The 16,441-nt window shown below is 47.8% G+C and overlaps 1 protein-coding gene, 1 long non-coding RNA gene and 1 pseudogene across 7 annotated transcripts in view; 2 read left to right on the plus strand and 1 right to left on the minus strand.

Moving 5' to 3' along the window:
* Window positions 1–15,800, plus strand: part of LOC139819811 (uncharacterized) — a 79,748-nt gene extending 63,948 nt beyond the window's left edge. The window contains exons 1-3 of one of the 2 annotated variants that reach the window (XR_011733817.1): window positions 11,877–12,125; window positions 12,252–13,360; window positions 15,632–15,800. This is a non-coding gene — a long non-coding RNA (uncharacterized lncRNA). Of the gene's footprint in view, window positions 1–11,876; window positions 12,126–12,251; window positions 13,361–15,631 lie in introns of those variants that run through there. The other variant, XR_011733818.1, reaches the window with a different exon arrangement.
* LOC139819804 (uncharacterized) lies at window positions 4,578–11,690 on the minus strand. 5 transcript variants are annotated; one of them, XM_071789542.1, is made up of 20 exons: window positions 11,270–11,690; window positions 10,901–11,021; window positions 10,580–10,798; window positions 10,282–10,495; window positions 10,099–10,208; window positions 9,730–10,012; window positions 9,537–9,660; window positions 9,247–9,447; window positions 8,928–9,138; window positions 8,731–8,853; window positions 8,438–8,648; window positions 7,910–8,178; window positions 7,687–7,839; window positions 7,540–7,618; window positions 7,342–7,462; window positions 6,954–7,260; window positions 6,750–6,883; window positions 6,442–6,651; window positions 6,236–6,373; window positions 4,578–6,061 (listed from the first exon to the last, which is right to left on the minus strand). In XM_071789542.1, exons 1-20 carry the CDS (start codon window positions 11,330–11,332, stop codon window positions 5,633–5,635), a joined length of 3,720 nt encoding a protein of 1,239 aa, XP_071645643.1. In that variant the 5' UTR covers window positions 11,333–11,690; the 3' UTR covers window positions 4,578–5,632. The 5 variants fall into 5 exon arrangements, with proteins under 5 accessions (XP_071645643.1, XP_071645644.1, XP_071645642.1 ...); XM_071789543.1 differs by having other exon boundaries at window positions 10,099–10,190; window positions 10,568–10,798; XM_071789541.1 differs by having other exon boundaries at window positions 9,742–10,012; window positions 10,568–10,798.
* A 20-nt stretch (window positions 15,801–15,820) lies between the features above and the next one.
* Window positions 15,821–16,393, plus strand: LOC139819809 (uncharacterized; annotated as a pseudogene).
* Window positions 16,394–16,441: the final 48 nt, after the last annotated feature.

Genomic DNA, 16,441 nt, shown 5'->3' on the forward strand with positions numbered 1-16,441 from the left:
TCTAAAGAGGTGTATATCGATAATTTGTTTCTTCTCCACCTTTTCCAACTTCTGTCGACCGGCTCTTTGCTCTCGTTATCATTATACATATTTGTGTATATTTGGGGTACCATTATCGCTCGAGATATATAGATGTACGCATATATACGGCTATTATCGGGGCGCGCTGTCGAAATGGAGCGCGCTCGGTAGAAAACGCGCCGCTGTCCCACATTATCTCGCGCCTTATCGACATTCCACTCGGACGGACGGACGGACGGGCGGGCTAAGAATGTTACGACTTGAGAGATAACCGCGTATATACGCGCGGTGCAACTATAAGTGGCCGCGATAATGCTCGGCGTCTCGTTTATTCCCGAGAACGCATCTCGGAGCCCAAAGAAAAAAAAAAAAGAAACAACTCGCCAGGCTTTATCGTTAGCGTTATCGCGCTATACAAAACACAATATTTTCTGTAACACTCTCGATCGAGCGGCGCCGTTCTCGATACCCCCGTTCTCGAAGCGCGCGTTTCGATCTTTTACTTAGCGGGATTATTTTTGTAAATATGAGAGCGGAGCGTCACGTTTATCGAGCCTATCGATTCTTTTCTTTTTTTTTATCGATAATTCTTCGCCTTCGAGCTTTCGTACACCAATTACCGGCCTATATGCGTTTGAAGCGCGATACTTTTCTATCGGTATCGGCTCCCGGAGGCTTTTGCAAAAATCATCGCGAGTTCGCTATCGTACGATTCGTACGCGATGATAAAAAGAAGATATTTCTACGACGCGGCAACGTAGGCGAATTGAAGAAGAATCTAATCTTTCAAGCTATTTGTCCAGTGGCGAATTCAAACAAAGTGTCGAGCGTATTTCACAACGCGAATCGCGATAAAAACATTAAAGCGCTCGATTTCGGGTCTGACGATGATGCGCTCGCATCCCCTCTCTCTCTCTCTCTTTCGATTCGCACGATTCGTTTGGGAAAATATTTCGGAGCCGAAGGACTCCGGTCGTCGCGCCGCTCGTCGAGCGAACCGGATACGTGCTCGCCGTCCATTCGCGTTCGAACGCGACGAACGGTTGACTCGTCGAAAAACGTGTTAATTGGCATTATTCCGAGCGGTCGCAACGGCTGCCAATTGGCACGGAGCGTAAAACGTCGGCGCGGGACACAGGACGCCGAGATGTGCGCGCGTGCGTGCGAACGCGAAGCCGACTACGACGACGACGACGAAGACTACGAATTCCGACTCGGTCGCTCGCCGGCGACACGCTCCCAATACCTAGAATCATTCTTTCCTTCGGGACCGTGGCACGAACGAGCTTTCGAGCGATCGATCGAGCCTTCTCCTCTCTCGTCACGCTCGAAAATCCGTGGCTCGCGAGCCCGTCACACACGCGCGAAAATCTAAGCGCACATCCCTCGAACCGCGAAATTTTTCAAACAATCCCGAGTCGATCTTTCCTTGACGAAGGGTACGGGCGATTTTGATTCTTATGTCGAAACGCTCGCGGGAGAAAATGACAAGAGCGCGAGTCCGGATGGCATATTACGAGAAGGATTTGGAAGTTTCTGCGTACGCGCGGAAACTTGTGAAAAACGCAGGAGGAAAGAAAAGGGAGAGAAAGCGAGAGGAGGGAGGCTGGAAGCGCGAAGAAGAAATCGCGTTATGCGTTCGTGTAGGTGCGACGCGGAAAAAGCTTTCGAGCTTTCTCCCCTACGCCCCCATGCTTCGTCGACTCAACGACAGGCAGCTCCGCGGCTGCAAAAAAGCCCTCGGAAAACTCCGCCACGGAGCCGTCTCTCCGCACGTGATTACGCGCGCAGTATACCATCGACATTCGCGAGCGGGAGGGGGACGCGCCCGTGTGTATATGTACAGCCGCGAAAAAAAGGTTTCGCAAGCATTTTCGAGCATTTCGCGCGCGAAGCGAAAGGGGGAGAGAGAGAGAAAGAGAGAGATTGGAGGAACGTGGGATAGAGAGGAAGGACGATTCGTTATTAGCGCCGGGACGCCGTTACACGCGAAAAAAAGTACGTGACTTATTTCGCGCCTTTTGCCCCTTTCTGTCCCCTCCAGCCCGTCCCGTCCCTTCCCGTTAATATTCGTCTCGGCATCAGAGAAGGTATCGGTACGCGCGAGAAAGAGAGACGCGGCCTGTTACTTTTCATCTGTCAAATCCATTGGAGCGACGGGCTGCGGAAAGAGGCCTCCCCCCCGCCCCCCGGTGTAGAGATCGAACCGGTGCCGGGGAACGAGAGCGAAACGATAAGGTGGTCGTCGTCGTCGTAGTTGTGGAATGGAGGGTCGCGCGAGAGAGGAGGAGTAGCTCGGTTGGAGTACGCGGCGCGAAATGCTCTTCGCTGATTTCCTTTTCTAAATATGGCCGCCTTCGTGTACGTTTTCTCTCGCTCCTTCCCTCCATCCTCATCCTCGCGCTCTCCTTCCTTCCCGTGCGTAGCATCGACGCGACGCGACCAGCGACGTCGTGCCGCGCCGCGCGCCCGTAACCGGCCCTGCTTGCCCGAGGTTCTACTTGATTGCCAAGGCGTCTTAACCTCGGCCTCGTAGCAGCGCGGCGGCAGCACTGGCAGCGGCAGCCAGCAGCCAGCAACCAAAGCGGCCGCGAGTCCGCGCGGACCGCGCGGACCGAAAGACGTCCGAGACGCGGCCTATAAGAATCGCGCTCGGCGCGACGTGGCCAACCTGCGCGCATAAAAATCTGCGGCGACGCCCCGGGCAGAATAAAGAGGCGTCGTCGAGCGGGGAAAAAGGCCAATCCGGCGGAAAGAACGACGGCCCGCGGGCCAATCGCGCGCGCTTCCCCAGCTACAGCGGTAGACAGCCGGTCGTCGAGTCCGCGCGGACATCGTATACTCTCTACCTGCCTTTATTATGCCTTTCTACGCGGCTCTCTTCCCCCGCGAGCCTTCGGACCGCGCGCGCGTGTACATACGTACGTGTGGACGTGGTATACGCGCGGGTATACGTGGTGTAAGCGCGGTATACGCGGTCGAGGATATACCTCGGCGCGGCGAATGACGAGGGGTGGGTAGGAGAGAGAGGAGAGGCAGAGAAGGGGGGGGCTGTATTCCCGTTGGTCTCTTCTGCTCCGAACCACTCCGAGCGCGGAAAGGGAACCGCGACGGGAACGTCGTCCTCGTCGCCCCGCGGGCGAGCGCGAAAAAACGTCCCTCGAAGAAGGAAGAAGCGTGGAAGAGCGTCGTCGCCGGGTTCCTCGTCCGCGACCAATTAATGCCGACGTCTCTCGTCTCTCCTTTCCGGAACGTTTCTCGAAATTGTAGCTCGACGACGTTTGCACTCAGGCCGGGCCCCGGCGATGAATCGGAGCGTCGGAGGGACCGTCGGCCGAGCGTGTAAACGATCGCCCCCTTCCCTCTCCCGCGCGAGAAAGAAATCCTACATGACGTTACGTTGTAATTCGCGGGAGGATCGGAGGGGGCCTACGCCCGACGGCCGAGAAATAAGCCCCCGTTGTCGTCGCGAATAAGTCTCGCTTCGGAATCGCCGTATCGCTCGATCGGCGCGGTGTAATACCGCCGGTGATTAAAGAACGACATCACCCTACACACGTGCACGGGTGATGGAATCCCGCACGCGGGATTCGAGATCTCATCGATCTAAAGATTCTCGAGTGATCCGCGAACGATAACGAGTCGTTCCTCGCGGAAATTAAATGACGTTGTTTTCATAGCCTGATGTAAACACTCCGATTATCGATTGGGAATTTTCGTAATCTAGATTTTTCCTGATTGCGCGCGCAAATAGGATTAGAGTGAATTTTGTTCTCGTTAGTCATATCATAGATACTCGAAATCCGATTTGTAGGACATCCCCCTCCCCCCGCCGCGCTCTCGAACCGAAACGGAATTCGGACAATGTCGCCCGGGTCCCCCCGAAGTGACGACGGTACGGCGACGGACGACGAGGGGGGCAGGAACGAGTTTAAAAATTGCGAGCTATCCCAGCCCTTTCTAATTCGCCGCAATTGCGATCTCGATAATGACCCTTCCCACGCCTCGTGCGATTATGAAAATTTTATGGACGATATCGAGTTCGCGGAGGTGGACCGTACGTAAAGCGATCCGATTTCTCGGCGGGCGCGATAGTCGGTCACGCGTGTAATTACCGATGCGCTTTTACGTATTGCAGATGTTATACGTGCCACGATGGCACGGCACGGTATACACGTTCCATGCCTGCAATCGGCTCCGGTTATTCGATAAATTAATGAGAAATTAGAAAAAAAAAGAAGGGACACAAGTAAAATTAATTTAGTAATGAAATAATGTAGCTCATTCATTTCTAATTTACTTGATAGATTCCATAAATATTCTAACATCACGTTATTTAATTAGCGCGGGTAATTATTTGCCACTTGTTTCGCGCTATTCAGCTACCGAAAGATTTTGCGTTAATCCTAGGCATTAAATCGCACTCACCTTTTTCTTGCTATCGCCACGGGAATTCTAACGATCCCCGATGGTCTTCTTACAAATCAATTTCTTCGAGCGAGATAACCCGACGATCTTAAGAATCGGAGGTGCAGATCGATGCGGTAAGACAAAGGAAAAGGGATACACAACTTTATTGTTTTTCTTCTTTTTTTCAGTACAACTGTTTGGTTATTAGAACGATTAAACATACAATACATTATCATAATCACGCATCAATTTGCCTGTTATTCTCGTATGTGTGTGACTCGCGTGTAGAGAATGTGCGTCGTAAAAAGAGACCGCACCGAAAACGCCCTCGAGAGCGATCGAATCTCGAAGGAATCAAATTATCCGCGTGAGATACATCCGGGATAAAACTTTACTCAAAACTTACAACGCTATCGCTTTCGACAAAATGCCGCACTGTTATACGCATGTTGCGACTACCAAAGGAAACGTATACCAAATTCGATCTATTACTCTTCCTACGATCAGAGTCACGGCAAATGCTGGAATTTGGAACAGCCAACTTAATGGGGAAAGAGGAACTGGAAGAGAAAAGAATATAAGCACATTTTACGCAAGCGAGGACGATCCAAAACTAGCAGGTGCAAAAAATCATAAATAGATGGGGGTGCGCAGTTAACAATTTTTACATTTATGTATATACAGGGTATTCCTATATTTCTTTAACGGAAATGTCAGTTTTCCGCGAAACTAACGTTAATTTTTTTACGAAATTGATGATCAATCAATTTTCTGAAAAACTATCAATTTTTTAAGTAATTGATGTCAATTTTTCCCAAACTCGACTTAATCGAAAATTCGATTTAAGGGGGAGAACCTAAACATTATAAACTTAATTCGGAGAGTAATTCTATATAATATGTAAAAAAAGTGTGACTCTACCAAAGCAGATATTAATATATGAGCATATGGATAATGTATAGATACATCTGCACCGTGCCAATCAGCCAGTTAAAAATGTATTCGTTCTTTTTCACTCTCTCCATTGAGAGGAAAAGAGAAAATCGTATTTTTTTTCTTTTCTTTTAACGGAATCGTTCCTTGCGCGTCGATTCTTTCGGTAGACAATAACTTCGTCTTCTATTCTCCGATTTTATCTAACATATCTCCATTAATCTGATAGTGCAAGTCCGAGTACGATATTATATCTTGCAGCTGGTTATTATTTCGGCGGGCGCTCCTGATCCGCGAAGTATTTGGTCGCGTTCGGGAAGCGTAACGGGTCCGGAAAGTCCGGCGTGCCGTATCGGCACGGATTTAAACAGTCCCTGATCGCTTGACCAAACGCGCGTCGCACAGCGGGATCCGCCGCGACGGCCACGGCGGCACCTTCGACCTCTTCAACGCCGGCATGACCGACCCCTTCTCTGACTAACCGTTCCATGGACGCTGCTATTGTCGAATGATGGTTTGGCGTGGGGCTGACTAGTAACCGCGGTTTCTGCTGTTCGATCAACTTGCGACGTTTGCTCGGTAGACCACCTAGATACGCGTCGCTAAACGTCGTCACGCCGCTGTTCGGCGTTACACCCTGCATCTGCAATTGTCTACGTTGTCGCACACCATCGCGAGCGATAATTGGCACCCAATCCTAGAAATAAGTATATCCAACTTATTAATGTACATATGTTGCCAAACGGCGATGTTAAATTATCTCTAAACATACGTTAAAAAATTTCTACGGAAAATTTGTTTATTAATTTAAGAATCTTGGTTATATTACGGATTAAATACAATAAAAATTCTTTGTATTCGCGTAACATACCGAAGGTAAAGCTTCATGGCCAGGGAATGTTTCCGGGATTTCTTCTCGGTCCTCAGATATCGAGCTTTCGCGTGCCGGTTGTTGCTGTTGCTGCTGCTGTTGTTGTTGCTGCTGCTCGAGAGTTTCGGTTTCCATCGGCTATACATTTAGAATATTATTTATATTATTGTATTCTTACACATTTAAAACATTATAAGAGTGATTACCTCATCTTCCGGTTGGGCTTGTGTGGATTGGCGAGTCGAAGCTGAGGATTGCGATGACGGTTGAGACGATGCATCCCTATACACCAAAAGTGGTATGATCTCCGAATCCGGGGGTTGTGGTACGCACAAAAAGTAAGTACGAAGATGGGTGATAAATCCGTTCAGCACCCACTGGAGAAGAGCGGGATTGCCACCGTCCATCAAGTCACGCTAAGAACAAAGCAACCAACCAAATCGCGTTAGTGTGGAACATACGTAAATTCCCTCCGCATTGTTGTAGAATAAGATTCAAGGGAATCAAGACTAACCATAAAACGCGTCGCAATCGCCTCCAATCCAGCTTGGCCGCCACGTAGCGAATACCGAAGTACATGTACAGTTTGGCTGGACATGTTAATTAGGATGTTCAATATGTCCTGACCGAACCTCGCATCGTCGATTCCTGTAAATCCGACGCATGAATTTGATTTGTTGATTTTAAGATGTATGCAACACGTGTAGAAAATACTAACCGCTATCGAATAAGCTTCTAAGTATATCTCTTGCGTGGCGAGTGATCAACGATTCGATGGTCGCGCAGACGTCAACGCGGGATCCACTTCTGCCGTTGGCGTCTTCCTCGGACGCCAGGAGATTCTGAATGTGAGGTCGTAATTGAGAAAGTAAACGCTCAGTCGCTTGCTCTTGAATGGCTTCTGGTGATGAGGCATTCGAGAACGTATACTGTAGAAACTCTTGCAACGGTCTTCGAAGACGAGCGATCGGTCCCCATTGACCTCGACGTACTCTGAGCAATCCATCCAGAGACATAGATTGTGCCTGTGTGGTGTGAATTTTCTCTTAGTATTGTGGATAATAAAGTTCGCATCGGTCACGTGGTAAACGCAATGGTGAAATTACCAGCAATACGAAGAGATCGACGAGGAAGTTCTCCTCTCTGCCGGATCCGTGCGACGTGAAGAGATCCATAGATAATCCTCCACCCTCAAACAGATCGGCCAATGTAGGATTTCTGATTGAGCTGATCAAGAGAATTACGCGATTTAGGGTTATATATTCATAATGAATGATTCCTTCTTTAATCATAATTTAACGTACCTATCGCCCAAAAATCCTACGCGTATATTGTTACCAATTATTTGCATTATATTTTCAATGCTTTCCATCAAATTTGGAGCTGTAACATAATCAACGTTAATATCGAGATATTAAAATCTGCCGTTATCACATTTAAATTATCGTTACCGTTCGTATTGATGGGTCGCGATTGACCACCCGTCGGCTGATTTAACAACTGCTGCATAAAATTCACGAAAGAATTATTAGTAGCTGTTTCTGCATTCGTCGCCGATGTTGCGTTCGTAGAGGTAGCACTGGTCGTCGTAGTCGAAGTCGTTGCTAGAAAATGTTTTTTTTTTAGTTTTAGAAACGCATATTAAAAAAAAATTATTATCCTCATATTATCTACCGGTTTGATTTGTTTGATTCTGAGCGTCCGCTGTAGCTGTCGACGCCGTGCGCGTTGGTTGCGAAGTTGTCACGCCGGTCGCGCTATTGGAGGCGGTACTCGGAGAGCGGTAGACATGGTGCGAATTGCATGGAAGGTAGGGATCGAAATCAAGACCCAGTCCAATACTCATGCCGAGACCCATCGGATGAGCGTGATGATGGAACACGTGCGGCCGTGATGTACTTCGAGTTTGTGTAGCAGTGGTAGGATGAGTACCAGTATTGCTTCTGTGTATTTCAGAATTATTTAATATTAGATGTCTTTAGAGATACTTTAAATGAGTGAATTTAGAGCTCAAAATAAGGAAAAATGTCATGTAATCTATAAAATTTTATAGCGTTACAAAAATATTGTCAATATCATATCGAAAATATTTTACTTATCACAAAAATATTGTCAATATCATCTCGACAATATTTTATTTATTACAAAAATATTATCAACATCATCTCGACAATTTTACTTATAATTTATAAATAGTTGTACCGTGCTTGAGTGCTTTGGCCGGCATTTGTGCTTCCGCTATCCATCGACGAGGAGACCGATTGCGCTCCTGCAGTAGTAACGGGAGGATTTCTCGTGCTTATAGTCGTGGTAGTGATACCGCCATGCACCATGTGTCCGTGAACGGCTTGCATAAAGTTTCGCAATAAATAAGGCGGCGGTGGCGTGCCGAATGGAAATACGTTTGTCCTGCCTGCAAAATGGAAAACGTCAAATAGGTAAACGTTGCTTTTCTTGCCAAACGCATCGCGTAACACTCGATGACGTCAACTTACGGGCGTTATTGTTGGTTTCATTGCCTGACGCGTTCTGTTCATTGCTCGATCCAGCATCTATATTACTCTCGGAACTAACTTCCATCAGCACCTCAACATTGTTCGGCAAATTGAATACCGTATCTAGAAAAGTGACGTGTATTCCAACATGCTGTCTAGTATTTCATAAAATCGTATTGCAATAAAACGAAACGTACCGAAAGGCGATTGGCCTTGATCTTGTTGCGACCGTTCCGCCTGCGGCTGGGCTCCACTGTCCGATTCTCGCTCTTGATTACCCTCCTCAGTATTAACGCGCGACGAAGTTGCCGATTCCGCGTTTTCCGACTGCGCCTGATTACTAGACTCTGTCGTCTCGTCGTTACTGTTGTTGTTATTAGCGCTGCGACCGTTCAAACTGATATGAGCCTGTGAAAAAAAAGAAGGGAAATGTTAAGACCGTATTAATTGCTTGGACAAATAGGCGTGCGGTATCGAGTTATTTATGTCTTATGTATTTTTAATTGACATGCTTACCTCTACCTGGATCGGTATACTAGGCTGTAGGATGGCCGAGTGCTGTACTATTATTGGCCGGCATCGCAAGTTTCTAGGCGGTGGTTGACTCATGTCAATGATAATGTCGCTCAGCGCGTGACAGCTGTGCGACATAAGGTGGAGAATTTCACTGACTCCATCCACTATTCTCTGACTTTCCTCTACGGTGTTCGGTCCGGGCTAAACAATGAATGGTCGCCATCAGTAAAACGGAACTGTACTTGAATGTGTTCGACGATCACAATGCCGAGGTCACTTTATTGACTTACCCCGGGCGGTAACGAAGGATCAAGAAGCGTAAGCATGCAATAACGTTCCAGATAAGGTCTCAGCCGTTCTTGGGTGGTGCACAGTCTTTGCAATAATTCTGCCATCTGCGGAGGTCGCGGGAGACTAAAAGATAAATACTTAACAATCACATATACATCTACATTTGCTAATTAGCTGGCAAAAAATATTTACATTAACACATACTCCTGCTGTTGAGCTCGCCTGTTTTGGCTAGCGTTGCTCGATGTTGCTCCCGCGTCTGCAGTCGCTTGCGTTTGTTGCTGTTGCGATTGTGCCTGTGGCTGCGATTGCGGTTGTGACTGCGATTGCGATTGCGATTGTGACTGCGATTGCGACTGCGACTGCGATTGTGACTGCGACTGGGATTGAGACTGTGACTGTGATGGTTGCACATCACTTTGATGCTCATTTGGATCGCTTGAAGTTCTCGTACTCCCACCGTTGTAACTGCTTCCTAATTATCGCCGAGCCATCCAAAACACATTTCAAAATTTATAAATTGTGTCGAACCCATCGCGAAAGTAACCAGACTGTACAAACCTCTGAACAATGTAACTGCACGTGCCCCAGCAGCTGACAAAGCGGCTGTGATGGCGGCGGCAGCTGCCTCAGCAAGTCTAACACCGTCGTCTCTAGAAACGTCATTGGTCCTGAAGAATTACATACAAAAGCGTTGTTGCGCCACGCGAGAAAACCTACGACCTAAATGGTCATTCAACTCACTCGTTTTGTTCAATTTCTGCCTCTTGCTGTTGCTGTTGCTGTTGTTGCTGCTGCTGCTGCTGCTGCTGCGTCGTCTGGTTGACCTCCGGGGGCGGATGCAGAGGAGGAGCGCTAGGATCGTCCAACCGATCGATCAGCTCGTTCATACGATCGAGCAGTCGACCGGCATGGTTCAGCCGGCTACCGGACAAACTGTTGCTCAGTTGCGGTATACCTGAGGGAACAATAAAAACGCGATGCGTTAACGAGAAGAGTACAAGCGAAGGAAATAAAAAAAAGAGAATACCTAGAATATTACCGTGGCCTTCAACGATCTCCGCTGGCACAGACATCGCACCTAGATACATGGCGTTTCCATGCATTTGGGTGCGAGTGACCCGGTAATGCGGCCTCTGTGAGTTCTGCCAACCCTGCCTCTGCCCCGGTGTCTGACCCTGGGTCTGCCCGCCGTCGTTCCCATGCTGGCCAGGCTGGGGAGGCGCGCGTTGCACCAGGTGTATAACTTTTCCATTGACATCTGAAGGATCACGTCGGGTCAGTGCACGCCAGTTGCGTTCCGCTTAGCTTGCGGCAAATAATTTATTTTAAGCATAAGGTATATGTGCAAATATATATGTACCATAATCATTTAATTTCTTTTCGTCTTGAAGCACCCGTCCGCAATAAATCAACCTCTGCGAATCAGCTGGTACCGCGACGGACTCGGCTATATGCTCTTTAAAGCCGCGTACCGTGATTTGCTTCAGGGGGGAGAGAGAGAATATGCAGATACATTATATAATTAAACAAATAAAGAGATCCGTGTGGGAGGTGGCGTGCTCGGGGTGTTACGGAACACGCCGTGCACGCCTGTCCCGTGATCTCCAGATGTTTCTACGGGACATCCGACATCCGCTACATACTCGTGCCCGATCGCAGCCAAAACCGCGATGCGATCGCCACGTGATCACGGGACTGGAAAAGAAGGAGAGAAGGGGGAGCGACTTACGTCGTCTTCCAGGGAGAAGACGTGATTCTGCGAGTCCAAGGTCTTGACTGTTAGGTCGATCATCCTCGTGGGCGCGCGGGCGCGCGCGCGGGGAGCTCCGGCGAAAAACCTGGAGATATCGTCGGATGCGACGCACGTGCGACGGCACCGGAATATTCACGGGATACTCACGGATCCACGCTCCCCGGGCGCTTCGTCACCACGCTGCTCGAGTCCGCGGCTCCGCTTGCGTACACGGCCGACGAAACGAGACGAGAGGAGAAATCGTTGGACGAACGGTCGGAGAGAGCAACGTTCAGCGATCCGCGACTCCGCTTCGTTCACTGCGCGCTCCGCTCCCTACGCTCACTCGCCCGTCACGTTCTCGCGATCGGCCCTTGTCGCGAGTCTCATAACGTCGTCACAATTCGCAATGTCGCGGGACGAGTGAGGGTGTCGCAGGGAGGAGGAGGAGTCGGGGAGGAGACGCGATGGACGTGGATGGACGTAACCCAAGAATACCCAGAATGCCCGCTTACCAGCGACGGCGCCGACGGCAACGACGCGGCGAGCGCTGACCAACAACGCGGCAGCGATAGTCCCTATGTGAGCTCCCGGGAGAGGCGGCGTGTGAGCGTGTCGAGGATTGGGTCGAGGATTGGCGAACTCGACGGTAGATGGTACAACGATGCGTAATTTAAAGTGGAGTGGATTCTTCGAGTTGAACGACACAAAGTTCGATCATTTCTCTTTAATTACCGTATTTCGTTATCGTTGGCCGAAATAGGTACGTTTCAGACGTCCGAGAAGAGTTTTGACTTTTACGGAAAGTTAGGAAAGTGCATCGACATGTACATACGTCAAAAGTTGGGAGAAGGTAAGGGGACAAAATATTCATCCTCTGAAAGTCAACGCTTATTTAGGCCTGTTCGGTTTAGCAGTTTTAGCTGAACTTCTTTCACGATTCATCTTTTCTCCTTTTTTACGTTTTCTTTCCTTTCAGGCCTTTTGTTTTCCCAGGCGAAACGCAATAGTCAAAATGCAATAGTCCCCCACTTGCCGCAGACAGCGATTCGCATTCCGTAATTGAGGGTAGTATTCTTCAGTGCAAGAGAGAAGGATTCTGCATGTAAGGAGTCCCCATAGGAATAATATAATAGGAAATTAAGCTTGTTATATGCAGTGCAATGTAAAGAAATTAATGACCATGGAATTATGTTATTGCAATGTAAGGATGAAATTTATTGGGCCAACACTATCAGCAAAACGATTTCCCTGCTATTTGAGAATAAATTGTAAATTAATATTACACGTTTTATGCTCGTATTGTTGGCTCATTAATCTCCTTTGTAATAATATAATTCTATGGACAGTGGGTATTCCAAATCTGTCGAAAACAGATTCGACAAAATGCTACAAATTTTTGCAAATGTAACATAATTTTTTAATGAAACATGAAAGGGACAGATTGAGGATTACAGAAATCGAACAGAATCTACCATTTCGTATTCAAATGACGTGTACCACCTAAACCTTAACAAAATAATAGATTTTGCTCGGTTTCTATCGCTGTTAGATTAAGTCGATGGATTCCGCTGGCAGAATCCAAAGCTTGATGTGAACGCAGTCGGTGCCGATCTGCCGGCGATGTTCTGCTCGAGTCCATTGGCGAACCGCTAGCATTTTGCTCGCTGGGATATTCGTCGGAATAATGTTAATGGTGTTTTGGTATCGTGTACAGGAAGCGATGGATATACGTCATCTACATCCCGCGACGTGGAAGCCTCCTCCTCGGGGTCCAACGCGACGGCGACGGGTGCTCCGATGCATCGAGCCACGACATCCAATCGCCGTGTCTCTCTCCCGGTCCCCGCTGCGACGAGGAACGCGGCGGCCCCCGGAGGGTCCTGGTGTCCGGTACAGAAAACGAAAATCAAGCAAGAGCGATGGAAGTGAAAAGTTCAGCCGGGATTATTCGGCTGTGGCCCGCGGCGGAAAGGCACGGGATACCGGGCGCCGACTTTTAAATCCCTATCGTAAACACACGTGTCAGAGGCTCTCAACGTCGCCTGGAATATTTCGACGAGGGGCGTACGGAGGGGCGTACATACGGTATTACCAAATGACAATCATCTGACGTGTACGATTGGCGCACGCAAACATGCACAAAAACTCATTTCGCGATCCTGCGTCTGTTTTCTATTGCTGAACTGGTTGCGCAAGTTCAACGATAGAAAACGGGACCCACTATACAAAATACTCGTGCTTGAAATAACGCAAATTAGTGCAAAGCTGGAAAGATGCGAAACGTTTCTTCTGTTTTTTTTTCTTTATCGTTTTCCTACTTCTGGTTGATAAATTGTCAGGCGGAATTTCGTTGTCTCGAGGATGCAAATGTAAATCTCTAGAGAACGAGTCTGAATAAAACAAAGTCCATCGTGATTTAATTTAAAAGCGGAGACAAGCTGGCCAAACTCGCGGCTTTACGACGCCCGTCTAGATTTAGATCGTCAGTATGTGCTTAACTTAATCTGCTCTCATACAGTTTCTTTTTACCCCTTTCGCGGTCAACCACGCGACGCGGCGCCGCGTAAACTGAACGAGTTAGAAGGAAAGAGAAAGAGAGAGAGAGAGAAAAGAAAGAAAAAGAGGCCAGATGCCAGAAGCGTGAAAAAGCGAAGACAAACATTTCTTTTAGAGGATATAATTCGGACTCGACCGCAACTTTCGAGAAATTTGTGGTATAACTCTCCCTTTAATAAAAGAGGAAAGCAAAATTGGCAGGTTTACAATATCCTTTTCGGTTTTTCAAAGGCATGCACTTATTTATTGCAAAATGCAAGATAACGTGTTGCGAGAATTGCGCAAGAATGTGACAGAAGAGAGAGGAACGGAAAGAGAAAAAGAAACGGGATCGCAATGCGAGACACGCATCTAAAATAAATACTCGATATTTTTTAGGGAAAAAAAAAGAAAGTTTGAAAGAAGAATGCGGCGAGAAAGGACGGATTAATTTGTCATCGTGCGGAGAACAATTAGTCTATTGATCAACATTAGAAATAACGAGATCCAGTAGCTTCCAAAATCGCGAGCAGGCCGATCTTCACGCTGAGTGTCCTCGTCGCCCACGTCAGGCGATTATCTCTCAATATCTCAATGCAGCATGTAAAACGCCTATCGTGTATACTCGTGGCGCGATGCCCGCACCGCTACCTTCCTCGCTCTGCTTCCACTCTCTGCTCTCCTCCTGCTTCCTTCCTCCACCGTTTCTTTTTCTTGATAAGAAAAGGAGGAGTTTGCCTGCATACCTCGAAGCTATGCGGTATACAGATCCAGGCAGAGCGTCGGAGAGAAACAATGTACTTATACGGGCGCCGATAGCCGAGAGAAAAAGGAGAGGGGGTAAAGTATATCAAGATTTATTTTATTTTTGCAGTAATAACTTTCTTTAATTACGCGATGTCGTTTGCAAGCCGTTTTAAAATATATGCCAAGTTAAAATTAGCAAGTTGAGTAGACTGGCTAAAGCGAGTAAACAGCTTGCAAGAATTTTGTGTGTGTTTATATTATATTATATATCATCAAGCTTCTCCCATATGTTGTAGCGCCGGGATATGCTACAGAATATTCCTGGAGATTGGAGAATAACATTGAAATATTTTCTAGGGGCATAGAGGAAAACGTAACAATCATACCGAGATCCAGAATAAGCGTTTATTTATTTGAAAGTAATCCTGTCATACATTTTACATATGCTGGTCATATTTCAAACACGGAGGCGGACACATAAATCGAAAAAGATCGGTTTTAGTTTAGTATTTTGAACTTCGGTAAGGTCATTAAACAGAGAGAGAGAGAGAGAAAGAGAGCTGGCGAAAGAGGCAAGAGCGCGTGACGCGGCGGCTGAGGCTGAGGGCGGCTGGCGCGGCGGCGGCGGCCGTGTGTGCGTTGGCGCCAGGCCGCATTCTCGCATTCGTTAAACCGAGGCACGGAGTTAGGTTCCTCCGCCTCATACCTCGTACCTTATGCCTCGTGCCCTGCCTCGCTTTGCCTTGTCTTGCTTTGTTTTTGCCTGCTGGCCTCTCCCGCTTGTTGTGACTTCCTTCCTTGCTCCCGTATTACTCTCTGCCCGCAGAGAATAATAGCGACAACAGCGGGATGAAGAGAAAATCTCTCTCGCCTCTCTCTCTCTCTCTCTCTCTCTCTCTCTCTCTCTCTCTCACTCACTCACTCACTCATTCACTCACTCTCTCGCATCTCTGCCTTGATGGTGAAATGAATAAAACCGTGGTTCTTGCTATGAAAATTGTCGGAATTTATCTCTCTCAGCTCGAGAATATACGCGAAAAATTAAAGCTGTGTTTTTCATCGCATTGTCCACAGTTGGATGACCTTTATGCCGGGAGAGATTAGGTGAATTGTAGGCGCCAGTGCAGATAGATACCATGGGTGCCAATGTGGAATAGCTTAAAGAGGATATAAGGCGAGTCGCGGTGGCGCCGTCGTACTCGAGAATTTGCACGACATACCTCTGGCGAGTTACAACACATAAATGGGTACGTAAATCATGCGCGTAAACAGCCACGTTATATAGATAGAGGCGTTTACTCGGATGACAAGCGACCCGTGAAGCGCCGCCGCCGCATCGGCGAGCTCATTAAGTAATCGATATTATTTTACGATGAACAGAGAAACCCTTGATAGAACACTTACGATCTCGACACGGACACGCGTACTCCAGGGATTGCTCTCCTTACGATGATTAACGAACGTAAGACTGGGATTTTTATCTCGCCAAAGTCTTGTAACGGGCGAGAGCGCCACGCCGCGGCGCCGTGCGTTTCTTGCGCGATCCCTTACATTCTGATTAAAAGCCCCGTTATAATTCCGGCCTCTCCGAATTTCGATGTCGCATTTCAAAATAATATCGATACTTGTGACAATTAAAATGAAATGAGAGCAGTCATAAGATGAGATTAGGATTATATATATCTGTTTCAGACATAGGGTAACGAAAAAGGAATGAAAAGAGAAGGTGTCGCGACGAAAGCTACCGGACTACCTGAGATACCCAACGTCATAAATCACTCGTCCGAAATGAACATGAGAGGCAGGACATCGGTCGACTTCTCGACTCCGTCTTAAATAATTGCCGATAATGAATCGGTCGAGTCTAACGACGAGCCAAACAAC

This window comes from Temnothorax longispinosus, chromosome 9 (assembly GCF_030848805.1).
Source record: "Temnothorax longispinosus isolate EJ_2023e chromosome 9, Tlon_JGU_v1, whole genome shotgun sequence".
Classification (NCBI taxonomy): domain Eukaryota; kingdom Metazoa; phylum Arthropoda; class Insecta; order Hymenoptera; family Formicidae; genus Temnothorax; species Temnothorax longispinosus.

Bases quoted from the DNA above. Each gene is read 5' to 3' on its own strand.
- LOC139819804 (XM_071789540.1), bottom strand. From the start codon at position 11,332: ATGATCGACCTAACAGTCAAGACCTTGGACTCGCAGAATCACGTCTTC. The intron at 10,013-10,098 runs GTTTGTACAGTC...GGCGATAATTAG, and splicing joins TGCAGTTACATTGTTCAGAG to GAAGCAGTTACAACGGTGGG. The intron at 7,840-7,909 runs GTAGATAATATG...AACATTTTCTAG, and splicing joins GAATCAAACAAATCAAACCG to CAACGACTTCGACTACGACG.